This window comes from Manacus candei, unplaced genomic scaffold (genome assembly GCF_025592945.1).
Source record: "Manacus candei isolate 608988 ecotype Guabito, Panama unplaced genomic scaffold, ASM2559294v1 h1tg000017l, whole genome shotgun sequence".
NCBI lineage: Eukaryota > Metazoa > Chordata > Aves > Passeriformes > Pipridae > Manacus > Manacus candei.
In genome coordinates this window covers 27,328,156-27,345,550 of record NW_026138065.1, presented here as the reverse complement: position 1 = coordinate 27,345,550, position 17,395 = coordinate 27,328,156, and the positions used below count along the sequence as shown (strand labels likewise).

Sequence of the window (17,395 nt, the reverse complement as noted above, 5' to 3'; positions counted from 1 at the left end):
GGAAACTTTTTCTGAATCAGTTCCAGCTTGCAACTGCCCACCTGCATTTGAAACTCAGCTTCCCAAAGTGCCACAGAAATGTGACTGAGCAGAAAACAGAGGCATCAATCTCAGGTCTGCTTCACTCCTGGGAGTAAGTTAAATGCAGGAATAAGGGAGAATCTTCAAGGTGCTGGGAACAGCCCCTGTGTGTAGTAGTTATGGTCAGTCTCAGATAACCTCAAACAGGTCAGGAAACACAAGGAAAGGAGAAGAACGGAAGGAGCTGCTGAGAAGGCAGAAAGAGAAATACTAAGGAAGAAATGGAGTGAACCATCTGCCTCTTCTGACATTGGCTTTACAGAGGTTCCACAGAGCTACTGCTAACAGGAACAGAAGTCCTGGTAAGGAAGAACTCATGACTGGGGTGGGGTAAACAGAAACATCAGAAGGTTCCCATGACTGTATCCTGTAAAGATTAAGCGCTTTTCATCTACAAAAGCAGTTGTCTCATTTTACTCCAAGTAGGTCAGAATTCCTGCTGTGCAAGACCAGTGTTCTTGGTGTTTCCTCACAAGATCTTCATCATTACTGAGCTGGCTTCTCTAATTTAATGAGCTAAAACCCATTGTGTTTTCCTTGCTCCTTCACACATCTAGCACAGCCTGGTCTGGCAGTTTTGAAAGGAGCATCTACCAGGTAGTATATCTTGCCCATGTCATTTTGCTCTGCATGGGGTGAGACCAGAGCCCACATTGCAGAACATGAATTTACCCATTTACCTACTACCAAGTTCAGCCCATTTGTATGAGCATCTCTAGGTTCTTCAGAAAACCAACTTGTGTTTACAAAGACCGCTTGCTCAGATTCCAGACATTCCTTTCTGAGTGTTTAGCCTTCTTATCCAGGTAGGAGCCACTAAATTGCAACCTATTCAAGAGTTTTGAGTCTCACAGACCATTTCATGTGTCTGAAAACCACACTGCATGGAAAAAGTACAAAGTTGATCTGTTTCCAGATGCCTTAAGGAAGAATCTTATTTATATCTGTTAGAGTCAACCTGTGTCTCTCTTGTACTGATAAAATCCATCACTTTGTCCTATGTTGAAGAAATACAGAGACAAAGTATGAAGCTGGGCTCTGGTCCTAAACTTCAGCAACATCTGTGTGCCTTTCTGGTCCAGGGACTCAGAGTAAACTTTATTCTTCTGAAATACTGATTCCTCTCTAGAAGTTGTAATTTTTTTCTCACACATTTCTAGTTGACTGTCTTTTCCTATTGATGCTGACTTCAATAGGGAAAATCTTAAAAACTCTGGACTAAAGATATTTGATATTAAGTCAACAGCTCCAGGCCAGATTCTCTCCTTGCCTATGTCAAATTTAAACTGACAGATATCCACAGAAATGCACCTGATCAGCAGTTTAAATAATGGATTTACCATTACTAGCTCAACACTTCTCCCAGTCTGCCCCCAACTGGTGTGAGGGAGGTAAGAGTTGAGTTTAACTTCTGGTTTTTTTAAATTTTGATTTTGGTCTTTCTTTAGGTAGTATCTGCAATGCTATCTAGCAAAGTTTGAGAATGAGGCACCTCTGCATAACCCCAGCAGCATCTGTTCCCTATACACCTGGGTCTTGCCTCCACAGTGGTCTTGTAGCAACAGAAATTTTCTGGCCATCGAAAATTCTGGGAAATAGTATCTGCATGGATCAGCTCTTTTGCAGTTAAATATTTGCCTCATGGTAGCAACTTACTAGACAAAATACAGTTTTCTCTTTTCTTACCGGTCTGGGCCGTGTCTCTCTCAGGAATGATTTCAGGTCCCCTCCAGCCATGAGCTCCAGCAGGATGAAACGGGGCAGCGCCTGCAGGCTCACCCCAATACAGCGCACGATGTTCTGGTGGTTGAACTTGCTGTGGAGACAGGGAGGCTCAGTTATGGAGCAACTCTGATCCAAAAAGCACAATAGCAGGAATAATTCAAAATGTTTTGCTGCAGGGAATGTTTGGTTTTTTGTTTTTTGTTTTTTTTTTCCTAGAAACTAACAAATCTCAAAGGCAGGTTAACTGGATAAAGCTAAAGCACTACCCCTGCACTCTGTATCTGTCTGCACAGTGCAGGGACAGAGGTGGGGAAGCAGTGGCTTTTGGCTGCTTTTCCTCTTCCCTGCACTCTTTCTGGGCTACAGCAAGACTTGAGGGGCATAGGAAGCAAAACACGTCTGATAACAGTCTGCTCTTAACTTTCCCCATCCAAGGGGCAGAAGCTGGGCTAGGGCAGTGTTGTTCCAAGTAATATACTGACATAGGGATCTGCTTGTGTAGGGAATGTTCCTCGAGGTCTAGTCTGTAATACTTCCTTATTTCTCCAGACCTCAAATGTGATGGGAAACCATTCCTATGGATTCCAGGACTCGACACTGACACTTGACATGACAGCAGCATAAAGTCAATGTGAAGTCAAGCTGTTAAGTTTTGACTAGTCAAATCTAAATTCCTCAGGTTGGTTTTTACCTCATGCTTTCATCTCTAAGAGAAATCAAAAGATCCTATTATCAATTCTGAAAACAGGGCCTTAATTTTTTCATTTTGGATATTGAAAACGAGTGTGGACCCTTTTCAAAATTTAGCCTTTAATCATTTGGTGCCTATTCGTTTGTAAGAAGAGTAGAAAAGGATGATAATACCTATCCTCTTTCTCCTAAAATTACTGTATAGATGTGCTGCATGGGCATCACCTCTAAAGAACTTTTTTTCTTTACAGTGCTGGGCTTTGCAAGCATACACAAGTTCATGTTATTCATACACACCTAATAATGAGAGCTTCCATGAGAAAGTCGAGCTCATCTTGCTCTGAACACACTTCTGGCAATGTCTGTAAAAGAAAGAACAGGTTGACAAGGAGAAGATACTTAAGCTTACGGATGTAGAACACCTGGCACTAACATTGTCTGCAGCAATCCTTGTTTCTATAAAAGCAACCTCACTCTAAGACAACAGCTAGACCATTGCTAAAATAGACTGTGAAGCTTTTGAAAGGTAAATATCAGAACACACAGCCCATCAACACCACTGTCATCCTCCTCCCAGCAAAGGAAATAGCCCAGGGTGCACAGGGAAGTGTTCAGTATATGGGATTCTGCTGTATAGAGAATGAGGGATGAGATCACAGTTCCTGAGCTCCCTGCAGTTCAATACTCCTACCTTCCAGCAAGATTGTGAACTCTAACCAGCAGCAGGACTGTGCTGCTATGTAACCTCTAGGAGAAGACAAGCCAGTTAGGTTGCAGAAGGCTCAGAGAACCCTATCAGGGTCTCTTAGGATTTAGCTTCACATCCAATGCATATCCATCCTGTAAGGGAGTGCTGAGATCCCAGGAAAACCAGTCATCTCCTACTTGCAGAGTCTTTGATGTATGTGCCAGCTGCTTTTGGCCCTATAAAGACTTTTGGCCTCTGACTCACAAGGCTCTGGACAGATTACCACACCAGGTGTAGAATGGGGAGGATGGACAGAGAGTGGATTCAGTTCTCATAACTGCAGTCTGCTGTAGCTCAGTGGGAAATCTTTGCCTGTTTACTACTTACAGACCTCTTTTAATAGTTTCACATGCCCATATGCTACAAGCTGTACCATTGCTGTGATGGATTAAGTGTTGCAACAGAGCAGCAACCTTTCTAGCCACATCCTTCAGTACTTAGAGCAAAGCTTCATTCATCTTCAATTTTATAATGCATTGGGACTCTTGGGTGAAAGGTGCATGAAACCATCATGATAACTCATACACTGTCACTTACTTTCACAGCCACCTGCAAGGGAGTGGGGTCGCTGGGGATCCCTGTCACCTGACCTTCATATACCTCACCAAAGGCTCCGTGGCCCAAACCCCTGGACAGACCAGAGAAGACAAGAAGGTTTTACTACAGAGAACAGACATTATAACACTGTGGACACAGCTCACAGAATGGGCTCACAATTTTCATGGCAGTGAAACAGGGAGAACTGGATATTGACACTATGCAGGGGACCAGACCTTGATGTGATCTTTCCTGGACCTGCAATGTATTTAATTGGTAGGGAAAGCAATCCTTGGAAGTGAACAGTCCCCAGTGAAATCGAGCTGCTGGCACTGCAGCATGTAATGGAGAGCACTCTTCTATGGCTTTGGTGTCAGTGCTCTAGCGGTGGGTGCTCCAAAACAAGTCAATAAAGATAGGACTTAAGTCTAGGTGTTTACAAACCCTAAATACTTTACAGTTCCCATAATGTTTCTGCATCACCATTAAACAAAACATTGAACAAGAAACTAGGAGGCAACAATGATTCTCAAAAGTCCTGAATTCTAAACCAAATGTCTTTTCTTGATTTATTGTGTGATTCTGGGCAAGTACCTTAGCCAATAAATGGTGATGATAGTGCTTTGTAAAGCACTCAGCTCTAAGAATTCATGCTGAGAATTGTTTCTAGCACTGATCATATTACAAAATTTACAGTTCTATTTTGAATAAGATTACAAGAGAAAGAGAAGGGAATAAAAGTAATCAAACAATAGGTCCTGTTCCAGGTCCTTGTGATACAGATTTTGCAAACCTGTCTATTCAGTCTTCACTCTCTTAATGTTAAGCCAACTGGTACAACGATAGTTATTCCACATCGGTGGCATGACATAACAACCCAGGAAACCATGGCAGAGAATGAGGCTTCATCCCGGATCCCGAGTCCCTCTTAACCCTGCACAGGCTGCACATTGGACAGTAGTATTTTGAGCCTCTGAGAGACATTCCTGCATCTCAGTCCAGGTGAAAGGTTCTCAATAAAGCTCTCTCCTACAGCACACACTCTCTTGTTAGAGCCAGGTCTGGCCTGGGAGCTGCATTGATTACGTCCTCTGAAGTACAGGTGGACTGTTTTTCCATGGGCTGTTGCCCTCCCGTCCATTTGAACAGACTAGAACAATCTGCTCTTCTGTTGCCTAAGCTCTGCCTAATAGTTTTGCCAGGATAAAGACCAGACCAGTCTAGGCAGTGAAACCACAGTGAGGACTTGTGTTGCCTGTGACTCGGCCACTTCATTTAATAAAATTTTGTAGATATCAGATTGAGACACTATTCTTGGCTCTTCCTGACCAATTTATTACCAACTAAGGGTAGAAAACAGATGTCTACAGTTCATAACTCATCCTCCTTCCAAAAAGTCTACCTTCCCTTCCCTTATCAATTCCTGGCTGGATCCTCTGCTATCTGCAGCTCGCCACAGCTCAAAAATCCTTTCAAAGACTAAGTGACAAAGGAAGCAGCAGCACAAGGCACACTGGAAACTTCCAGTTGCAGTCTAGAAAGATGTGCAGGTAAGGGGAAATAAGATAAGAGACAGCAAAACTTCGGACTGCAAAGACTGCTCTGAGCATCAACTTTTTTAGCACCTTAAGCTCCCTAGTTTTCCAAGTTCTCCTGCTTCCACTTGGCTTTTTCTATAAAACTGCATGGTATCAGGGTCATGTCACATTCACAAGTACCCTGCAGTAGAGCAAAGTGTGTAAGAACTCCAAATTTTCAAGTTTTTCTTAGGAGACCTTTTTGAGCTTTCCAGAAGTTCCTATCTAGATACTACTATCCTCCTGGCTTCATATTCCTGCCTTTTTAATACTGTCTAGCATTTTCAACCCATTGTTTTCCCGATACTGTACTTAAGGATGTCATTGTCTATACCAAAGATCCCATTAAAGACTTTACAAAGGAGCCTCCTGCAAGCCTCAGCCTTCCCAGCATTTCATCAGTTCATTCTGGAAATGGGCCATTCACTGCTCTGTCTGTAAAAGACCTGTCTGAACTGCCGGTGATGACTATTCAGTTCTCCTCATAATCCCAGGAGATTAACACTACACCTCTAAAAGTTCAACTGCCAAAATCTAGGCCCTTCCACACGAGCCCAACTACTGCAAGTACTGAAAAGGGGCACGTGACTAAAAGTGCTTAAGGATTTGTATGTGCCTGCACAGAGAGGCGTGTTTGCACCTCTGTAAGAGAGTCAGTCTACGGGAGTGTGTAGTGTGAAGGATGGGGAACGCAACGATGAATTTACCGGATGAGGGAGATGTTTTTTCGAGGCACCTCTTTAAGGTCACTAATGGATGTGGTCTTTCCTGCAAAGCAGTAGTTGGGGTTGTAGTCTGTCATTATAGTGGAGGTGCGCAGCTTGCTCAGCTTATATTCTGGGCTCTGTAACTCCATCTGCATGGCTTGTAGCTCCTGGTGCTTCCGACGGTATACTAAACATGGAGAACACAGTCAACCAGAGACACAGACTGACTTTGGAACAGGACAGCAGCCGTGTAAGCCAGCACATCTCGCTAGAACTGGCTGTTGTATGGTCAGATTTCAGGGAATGAAACCAGACAGGGACACTGTCACATTTCTGTACATCGAATAATTACAGACAGAAAATGGAATCTGAAGATACCAAAGGAACCTTTGATTTACACATCCTATGAAGAAACAGGCTTGCTTGTGAACTGTTTTGAAGAACTAAAATTAATTTCACTCGCAGAGATCTTAGATTTCACAGTTCTGTGGATTTTGTTTATCTCTATTTAGTTTAACTGGACATTCCAAACATGAGTCCAGTTCCAAACTTGAGGGAGCTGGGGTATAACCAACTTTCCTAAATCACACAGAAGTGACTAAAGTCTGAAATGAATTATTGCATCATATTCTTCAAAATGGACAGACCAAGCTGTTTGCTCAGAATAACACGTACACAAAAAATAGCTCACTCTTCAAAACTTCTTCTGTTTCTAAACAACAAAGTTGGACTGCATTTGAAATCAGTTTATGGTAGTGTTATATTCCTTGCATCACTTCACTGATACTTCTGCTACGTCATTAGAATCCACATCTTGAAAGACAACATCCTGTGGATATTCCTTGAAATAGTAATTGATATTGCAGGACTTTTTCCAAAGCAAGATGACAATCATGAGCAGGTTAAATCACTATTGATTTCTGTGGGAGCTGGACTGAGCCCAAAGACTGTGACGGTAATAGCTACTGCATCTTCTCCAGGAGATATTGCTCAGGGGAAGAATTTAAGGGGTAAACATGCACTCGCAAAGGCAGATGGATGTAATGACCTATCCACAAACCCTTCCTGTCCTCCATTTTCCTCCTCATTGCCTTTGCTTTGATTTTTAAAATCGTTGCTCTTTCCTGAGATGGAAATGATAGACTAGTTGGATGGAAAGAGGATTACTGTTCTGCTCCTGAGAAGTATTTAGTAATTGTAAAAAGTACTGTCAGGCCAGAAATCATACATGTAGGACCATGTGTGTGCAACTGATAACTCCTGAAATCCTTAAAACTGAAACAGCTGCGCAAATCTAATTTAATAGTTGCCATTTGCTGCTCTAGGTACATCCCTCTTCTCCCCCAGTCTATACACTGTGTGGACAAAGAAAGGTGGCAAAGCTGAGGTTTGTATCCCTGGTGCTTTGCATTGATTCAAACCCATTCTGCTTGCACCAAATGCAGGTGAGCCATTGTTCAAAATAAGAACATGAAAGGGTGAAAAATACCTTTCAGAATTTCAAAAAAAAAAAAAGCCAAGAATACCCACATCCTACTAAGTAGCAGTTTGTAAAAGGGGAACTTATGTGAGAGTTTAAGCTTAGATGTTGTACATTAAGAGGCAAAATGTGTATGTAGGCACACAAATAAAGAAGCTTTTACGCACTGAACAGCAGCAGATCTCACAAAATCAGAAGCAGCTGTGTTCTGGCAGCTTTACAGTAGAACAGAAACAATAATGTCTCTTTCGAGATGCAGTCAGTAACTGAAGCCTCCTCAAATTGGTCATTGTGGTTAGAAACAACTACTGAAATCTGAAGCTAAGGCGTGTGTGTGGGAAGGTGTTATTAAATACAGCAGTAGCTAAAAACCTGAATCCTTTTGCCTCCCAGGACCCAATTATCCATGGCTCAGATCCAGCCCTCATATGAAAATATCTTTTGCAGAGAAACACTCACCTATCATGATTCCTGAAAAAGCCAACATTAAAACAGCCACCAATGCTGAAGTCAGTACAGACAAGACCAAGGAGAGAGGGAGATGAACCACTGGCTCAGCTGTAACAGAGGAAGGAGAAGAAGGAATTACATATTTGAAATGATCTTCCAGGAGCCACTTTTTTTGCATTTTTTTTTTTTGCTATTCCTTCCATTTACTCATCTGCTGCTCCTATAGTGTAGAAGTAACCTCTGGCATGATCAGTTCACAGGATCTATGACTTCTCATACCTCATTGTTTCACATTCCTCAATTAATATCAACCCATTAAAACAGATGGTTTGCTATCAATAAATTAACATGTGAACTCTCTGGGTATCAAAACAAGACCATAAAAACCAGGGGCAGGAGGTTGGGGAGGTGGAAAGAACATTACATTGTCAGGGTTAAAGTGCTCCTGTCACTGCCAAATCACAGAAAAAGCAGAAGGAGGACTGCAATATATAATCTCCTAAATGCGTCTAATCCAGGCAGAAAAAAATTGATAACAGTTAGTGCAGTGCAAGGTATTCCATAGCTGCATCCTCATTTGGGATCACACTATTAAGGTTTATTTTACCTTGACAAAATGGCCATGCTTTTTACCCATCTTACAGATAGAAATGGTAAAAACACAGAACAATTTTCCCATGCCAGTGACAAATCTGAAATCAGGATCCCAAAAGCCTGGAGTCACTGCTCTAACTGCTGTACAAGAATATGAGGCAAACCTAGTAATGGAGCTCTGACCATTTAGTTTGTCAAGACAGGCAAGTACAGGCACGTCTTTAGTTTTCCTCAGAGAGATCTCACACAGAATTTCTTATGGATTCTGCGCCTGCACCTTAAATGCCCAAATCCACAGGAATTATATTTTCCTTCACCTTGCACATTGTTTTTGTTCTTAAGAGAACTGGCCTGGAATCTAACTTTAGCTGGAAAATTCCTTCACTTTCATGATTTCAGAGCAGAATGCGAGCACCAGCGCAACCAAGCACAAAATTTGTCTCTCCGCAGATCTGCCCAGTATGTCAAACATACTGTAGAGCAAAACAGCAATGCTGCTCAGTGTACCAGTCCTCAGCAATCATGCTGCTATATCCTAGCAAAATAACACTGCAGCAGGAAAGAAGGAAACATTCAACAGAAGTCAGGGTTTAAGAAAGACTAGATTAAACACTTTCAGGATGTCTTACAGTTCAAACTACAGCATTTGGCCATGCGCTTTCCGTTTCACATGCTAGCAGTACGCCACACACCTACTTACCTATGCAAGACACACCATCCTCAGCCAACTCTGTGCCTGGCTCACAAAAGCAAATGACTTTTTGACTCTCATGATCAACATGGCACTCGTCCATCTCACAGTGACTGCAGTTAAGATGCAGCCTAATATCCACCTCTCCATGCCCCTCTGTCACTAGGGAGTGGATGAAGAAGCTGAGTTAATTACTGTAAAGACCATTCTTACAATTCCCTTGGGCCTTGACAGAAACAGGGGACATGGTGGTTGCTGTTGCATGATGTGGCAGGGTGGGCCCCATCTAAGAAACCAATTTCTCCCCACCTTTCCTCACTAAGAAAATAACATGTGACAGCTAACAGCCCCATTGCAGTTGAGGTTTCCCTGGCTCTCTTTGAGCAGATAGTCCTACCAGGTTAGCAAGGAAGCTGCTGCCACGGCTAAGGGAAACCTGCCCTTGCAAGTTGCCCATGGGGCTCACCATTTTCTTTCCTGGCCTTTACTCATTTCAAGATCAAGCACTGCAATGTTTTCAAAACTTTCTGGTTGAATCTACCAGGCCAGAGTGCATCTGTATTTGAAAATACTTCTGGTTATTCTAAAGCAAACATATTTTTTTTAACAAGTAGATATTTTTTTGTGTGTTTCATGAACACATCACAAACATATTAACGACATTGATTTCTGGGCAAACACAAGTTGGAGTGGCAGTATTCATCACTCCCATGCACTGCTGAACAGCAATGCAATGTTTTCTCTAGAAACAACCTGGCCTAACTTGGATACTTTGCTGAGGGATGCTCTAAGGACCTTGCTTGTTAGTGAACCGTCAGGTGTTTTGCCTGTTTCTTTCCTAACGTATCTGAATTATGAGGTTCTGTTACCACTTTCCTTGCCAAAAATTATTCTATAGGCTGGTAGACTATACTGTTGGGGGTGTTTCCTAATAGCCTTGATGTTCTCTCTACCTGCTTTCTTCCTACTTCTGTCTATTCTCCATTGTACTTTGCTATCTTTCTGCCTCCTCATGTCCATGACACTAAACTGCACGCAAAGGGTTGTAAACTGTCCTACAGATGCAAAATATTTGTAAAATGAAATAAGCCCACTAGAAAACTTCTGAACAATATGAATACCTTTAAGTGCTGGAGTATATAAAGTACCAATTGGATTAATAAAGGACACACCATCCTCCCCATCCATCTCTGGGTCATTGTCCACTGCAGCATTGCCACCTATGTCAAACCAGAAGTTACCTTAACAGTCTGAGGCTCAATGGCAATGAAATACAGATAAACATTGCAACATGCATGATTTCAGCATATTTAGGGGATCATCCAAATGAGAAAAGAGAAACATTAAGGTATGTAATATATAGGGAATATTTAGCAAGTTGTTGCATGAACCACTGGACTTTTAATTTTTAAAACTTCAATTTAATAACAGTAGTTTTGACAATCAATTTATTAGCTCTGTTTTGGGCAGACTGTTGCAAACTAAGGTGCAAACTTCATCTTTAACCATTTGGATGCTGTGAAACATATAAGCCCTTCTTAAAATTTATGCAGCCAAGAAACTGGAAAACACCAGTATTCAAGGGCTAAATTCAGTACCCTTGCTGACTGAGGTATTTAGTACATCAGCAGAGGGAATGAATAACTTGCTATCCCTCCTCTCCTTTGCACCCTGAAAGCAGGGTAGTCCATCAGGAGTGGGGACTGAAGGAATTTATTTGTTGCTCATTTGTGCTTGAGCATATAGAACATATCTGAAGAAAAGTATGGGCAATGCATAAAAAATATTAGAAGCACAGTACAAGCCATATACTTTGTACTACAAGCATGCAAAGATTCCCCCACCCCACCCCCAAAAAAAAGTTTTCCTCTTTAATTGTCTTCAGCAAAATTAAAAGTGTCATGTAAGGCATTCTGTTGGAAAAAGAAGCATTACACAATAACATTGGTACAAAACATGCACTTAATCATTTAAACTCACTACTTCCTCTGAGGATTTCTAGTCTACCAAATACTCAATTTAAGCTGTGGAGAACCAGGGGTTAAAGAGTCCACCACAGTGCAGATGGCTGAAGAAACTATGTGGCCCAGGAGACTTTGGGTTAGTAGGGATCTTGAATCTGGCCCACACCAGTTGTAATCAACATAATGCCATCTGACAGCTGTCCTGAGACCCGCAGCACATGAAATTAGCTCCTCGTTGACTGAAGTCAACACCACTGTTGTTATTAAGAGGGGTCCTGGCTGGCAGCCTGAACCTCTGCCCCCAGAGACACCTGTGCAGGACCAAGGCCCACCCACAGCAGGGCAGGGTAGAAGCTGCATCTTTCTCCTGGCATAGAGTCTGGCTGCCAGTCTCCGGGACCAAAGTCCTCCAAACACAGGTGCTGGCAATGGGAGCACACAGCCTACGGCTCCTCCTTCTTCAGCACTGTCACCCCAACATGAAAGGCTCAAGAATCACAGCAGGGTCTTAATGTCACATATTGCAGAGTGCAAAGCCAGGATTACAGATGAAGGACTGACATCTGGCCGTTTGCTCAAAGACTAAATGCCATACGTTCATCTACTGCTAAAAAGGCAACACACAGACATACTATTACATAACAATTAAATATGCTAGCTACAGGAGAATTATCTACCAGCATTTTGCTGATCATTAGCACTAAAGGAGGGGAAGGGACACCTTGAACACGAAGCCACTTTACCTATATATCCTCCGCCTCCTCCACCTGAGGAGCACCCCCCTCCACCCCCTCCGAAACCCCCTCTTGTCTCCCACCCCCACTTCTTCATGGCCTGGGGGCAGGATCTTCCTCCAGTAGCACCTTCCAGCAAGGATTTTCCTGACCACAGGAAGGAAGTGTTATCATTCCAGCCACCTCCACCACCTGCAGTTGAGAGAGGAGAAATGGCACAGGTAGGGGTTATTTTTTGTGTAAAAAACACTGCAAGGATCTGCAGAACAAGCACCTACTCAAAGCACTTCAGCTGAAAGTGAGAATCTCATGCCTTGGTTGGAAGAGGGGATGTGCTTGCTACACAGTGCTACAGTGACCTTTCTGTAGGGTTTTTGCCATGTTAACCATCTGTGCCTCTTTTCACCTACCATACAATGACAAGTATTTTCTACAGAAAATATAAAAAGATATTCTTGCCTAGTCTCCAACCACTTATTTCTAGTTTAAAGAGCCTTCCCCTTCTCTTTGAAAAAAAATACTTTTGAAAAAAAACACCTGTGTCAGTTCTGAAGTGGAACAAAAGGAATTTAGTGAAAGGGGTGTGAAAATGTGTCCCAGCCCCGCTCTCCATACAACATACTCACCAGTGACTCACTTTCAGCTCTGCTGGTTGTTCAGTCCAAGGTCTCTTCACAGAGACTTCTAGCCAGGGTGCAATTATGCTCTTTCTGCATAAGCCAGGGAAACTGTGAGTATGTCTATGCAGCACAAAACAGTGCAGGGAGCAGGATGGCCACATTGGTGCTGCAAACTCCCACATCAAAAATTCAAACAACTTTGTTTATGAGAGGTATTTTGGGAGAATTGCTATGGCTATACAATCTCTTATACCCTTATTTATGCCAAGTATCCAGCACTGTGGGTACCTCCTATTTGCATCTCTTCTGATTCTATGTTCCCCTGAACTGTGTTTCCATGATTTTTGCCTCACCTCCTTGTGAGGAGAATATGTGGGAGTGCCACATATTCTCAAAGGTTTTCTTAAAAAGAAAAAACTCCCCTTACCTGCAGCTCCTGAATTTCCATTCAACCCTGGAATAGAGGAGTCATTCTCCAGCCTTTCTGGATGAAATGTGTCCTTTTTGGCCCTGTAGGCCCTGCCACCACCTCCTGCTGCAATTATCAAGGGGACTGGTTCTCCATTCTCCATCTTAACAAATTCAGAAATAAAGGCAGTGTTCAAGCTGAGTCAGGTATGTACATAAAAGTTCAGCTACACGGTTGTTACTGCACGTTGCACCAAGCAGGCATCTAGGACTGCTCAGCACCACAAATTATCATTGCATTTTTTATGCACTCATATCCAGAAGATTAATGCATAGCACTAGTCCTACCAAGTTCTGCAACAGGGAACAGTGGCATCAGCAGCTCTATGGATTGTACCTGCTCAGCTGATGGCTCTTAGAAACCCTGTAATGTTACTGTGTGATGACTCTCATCAAATGAATCATTGCTCTATACAGTGCAGTATAATTTCTCCTCTGGCAAAGGACTGCCTGAAACCAGTGTTTGGAATGAGTACTGTCTCAGCTAGCACATGACAAAAAAGATCAGTGACCCTTAGCTATAGGGTTGCCAACAGAAAACACACAGTCTATCCTCTTCTTTTCTTGTCATTGCACTGTAGAGACCAAATGCATAGCTGAAGCCTTATGTTCTACAATGACACAGTTGAATAAAGTCCTGCAGAATTTGCCCTTTGCTGTAGAATTATGCTTCAGCATCTCAGTTTCTGTTGAAAAACATCCCACTCAAACCTCACATTCACAAAGGAAATTACAAGCCACTGAAGCAAGTGTGGCCATACTGCACATCAGTCTGAAGGAGTGTGAAGGGCCAGCTCAGATCACTACAGCTATCAATCGGAAATTAAGGATACCCAGAGCTCACTTTGTGTCCCCCTTCCCTGATGTGTACAAAGGATTTTCAGATATTTCAGGGTGCAATACTTGAGGCCAGTGGCAGGATGTGTTCATGCTGAAGGTGTATGGAGGACTATGTTTCCATACCTTAAATATGTAAGTTGCACCACCCCCGCCTCCACCTCCTCCTGCCCATTCATTGACACTTCTGTTCACACGTATCTCTTCTTCAATCACATTGTTCTCTCCAATGCAGACTTTCTGTATAACATCATTAGTCTGCAAACAGAAGACCAGGTCTGAATGAAATCTCCATGTCCTTGTACATTCTGAAGCCTCAGGGATGCTTCACCCTCCCAAAGCAAGAAATTGTCCTCCAGTGAAACTACGTGAGCAGAACCAAGTGAACACTCTCCTAGAAGAATCTCGCTTTGGGCTTCAACCTCTGTCAGAAGAATTTGTTGCCATTTTTGATAGAATTATTTTGAATCAAGCTCGGTGCTGACATCTAATACCATGTACAACAGCTCCACAAACTTTTAATATATAAAATAGAGCAGAATTTGCTGCTAATATTTCCTAGCATTACCTGTTTGCATTTCACAAGTGGGGGGAACAGAGTAACAGCAATGCTGTGACTTGTTCCATGTCACACAACAACCAAATGGCAGAGACATAGAGAGAACCTGAGCTTCTTCATTTCATTTCCAGTGGGCCAAGCAACCAATGTGTATTTATCCAGAACTAAGATTTGTTGGTGGCTCACATACCAGAGCTAACTTTAACCTAGGCAGTCATAGGATGAACACTAGTAATGAGCTCAAAATAGAACAGCCACCCAATATTTATCTGGACTTCCAAGCAAGTTTTGATGTTGATCTGATGCTTATGCTGCAGCAGCAATTTTACTGTAATTACCAGTTCAAAGCCAACCAAAACAGCAGCAATCCCATGTTTGATTGCAATGTTCACCTCATGTTAATGAAAATACCTCTCTAAAAAGGCTTCATATTTCTTACTAGCATTTTTCCCTCTCCATCAATTAGCACCAAACAATGAACTTTCTATATTAGGCAAATCACTGGATTCACTAATTGATTTCAAACACAGTATTAAACCATAATTTATAAGTGCTTCAGGACTATGATCTAACTATTGTTTTGGTTTTAAATTGGAACACCAAAGTGCATGACAAGCAGGACTCTGCTGTAAGCATTTTCAAGTTGCAAACTTTGCTTCTAAGCTTATTTTATCTCACAGGTTTTATGTCAGTAGCACTATCTTGTTATATTGCACACGGAACTTATTAACCAAAAACACTTTTAGGGAAAAATGCATAAACAGTTGTTAGAGTAGAATTGACCTTCTGCTTCCTTCTGTTTTCATGCATATGGTTTCCTTTGGAAGAGGAACCTGATAAAAGCATCCTCAAATTACAAATTATTCTGCTGACCACAAAACGTATCCTAGGTTGTGCCAGAGAATGAATAGCACCCATTTTGTGCCTGCAGATTTGCCTATGGAACTAAACAGTCCTCTTTTCCCTATTTTTCCTTCACCTTAATTGATTTGGTGTTGGGTGGGAATGATTAATAAAACGACAAAGTCAATGACCCAAAGGAACCACTAGATTACAAAAAAAATAATTCTTCATGGCAAAGACATAACTGATTACAATCCAATCTAGTAAAAGTCCCCTCTACAAGTCAATGCAATCTCTTTGCTTCAATGAAAGAATTACATTAGCACTCAATAAATTCTCACTAAGATTACAGTGGCCTGCAATTTAATGAGTCCATATATTACACTCAGCTGGAATGTCCTACTTATAGACGTTAGATGGAAGTTTGAGTTAGGGAATTTCTCATTTCAAAAAGGCTTTCTATTAATGGTTTGTTTGCAGATATGTGTAATTCTAGTTTTAACATTATTTACTTCAGCAGCTGGCCTTGAGAACCCCTCTTTCTTGTCTATATCCTTCAACCTTTCTCTGCTGTAACAGACTGCTAAGCTTTCATCTCTTGGATGTCAGCCATTAACAGCTGAGAAACTCACAGCACGTAAATTCAAGCCTGCAGGTGAAATTTCATCAGATTATGCTTAGTTTTCTCCACAAGAATCTCCTATTCCCTCTTCCTCCAAAGAATACTAAAAGATTAATAGATTATTGTGCATGTGAACAGTGGAAGTGGCACCTTTCTGTCAAGACATTTGCAGCAAGGATTGGCTAGTAACACAAAAATCAGGACTGACCCAGCAGTGAGTGATTTGTCTTTCCTATTCCCACACAGAGAATAAGCAAACAGGCCCTGTGAAGTGGGTGTCTCCAGAGTTGCAGAGGACTATGACAATGGCAGGGCTGGCCTCAACAGCAGAACGAGGGCAAAGCCCTGTGAAGGCAACCTTGAAGACTGATCTCCAGAGAAAAGGAAGGCAGGGCTGTCTTTTCTCTCCAAAACACCACACAGATGGTTCGAGATATGCAGATCAGTCAGGAACCTGTAGTGTATTATCAACGGGGCCCAAATGTTGAAGAGGAGGTGAGCACAGTGACACAGTACTTCATCTTTTCACACTCAGATTTTCCCAGTAAAACTGTACCTATTCCTTGCACCATATAACCCAAGCCCCTTGAGGACAACATTATTCTATGTGAACAGACAAAACTCCATGGACTGGTAGAAGAGACTAAGGCAAAACACAAAGGCCAATCACTTACACTAGGACATGCATCTTCTCCTTGCTGTCCCACCAAGATATACAAAGTATCATCCTTCTGGAGGTCAAAAATTCCCAACACAGACACACCGTGGGACCGCATCATGGTGTTCTTCCCTCCTTTCCCACCAGCAGCTCCATAGCCTGAGATGCTGCAGGAAAAAAACAAAACAAGAGCCTGGTGCCTGAGTTGTCCCACACAGGTGGAAGGGAGCACAAACCAATTCTGGGCACTGAGAGTTTTGCACACCTGAACACAGTGTCACAGAGCCATGCCCTGAAGACCTGACATTCTAAATAGATCTAAACCCAAAGCTTGAAGACTGAGGTTTTCTGCTCTACTTGGATCTGTGAACTTGGGTAGCTACAAAACAGATTCTTTCACATGATTCTTGGGCAAACACTGCTCAGGACAGAGGGAGCAAGTCCTTATGTTTCCAACTTTAATATATGAAACACATCTTGTTTCCCGGAAGGCACATCCTTGAGAGGTTTGCAGCAAGAAACAGAAAGAACAGAAGCAGGAGAACTACTGAAAACAGGACATATGGCTAAAGAGAACATTAGGCATGAGATTGACAGAGGGATATTTGAGAAAGCAGACTGTATAACTGGTCCTGGTAGCATGGACCAGATGGAAAACAGCTCTCTTATTCCCAGGACCAGAGGAATACAGAAGAGTAGATGGAGATGACACTACCTGCAGAAAACAAACAAGGCAAAAGTTCCCTGCCTAAACTCACGGTCACCAGGAATGTCTTACTGTCTCCAGCCAGGAGTGGACAGGTTGCCTAC

General features: G+C 42.3%; 1 protein-coding gene across 1 annotated transcript in view; it reads right to left on the bottom strand.

Moving 5' to 3' along the window:
• ALK (ALK receptor tyrosine kinase) overlaps positions 1-17,395 on the bottom strand; it is a 302,985-nt gene that overhangs the window by 10,449 nt on the left and 275,141 nt on the right. Inside the window, 11 exon segments of the mRNA XM_051783577.1 lie at positions 1,768-1,897; positions 2,794-2,858; positions 3,782-3,872; positions 6,066-6,252; positions 8,005-8,103; positions 9,290-9,442; positions 10,402-10,500; positions 11,988-12,170; positions 13,026-13,170; positions 14,030-14,161; positions 16,602-16,752. Of these exon segments, the coding sequence (XP_051639537.1) occupies positions 1,768-1,897; positions 2,794-2,858; positions 3,782-3,872; positions 6,066-6,252; positions 8,005-8,103; positions 9,290-9,442; positions 10,402-10,500; positions 11,988-12,170; positions 13,026-13,170; positions 14,030-14,161; positions 16,602-16,752 (1,435 nt within the window).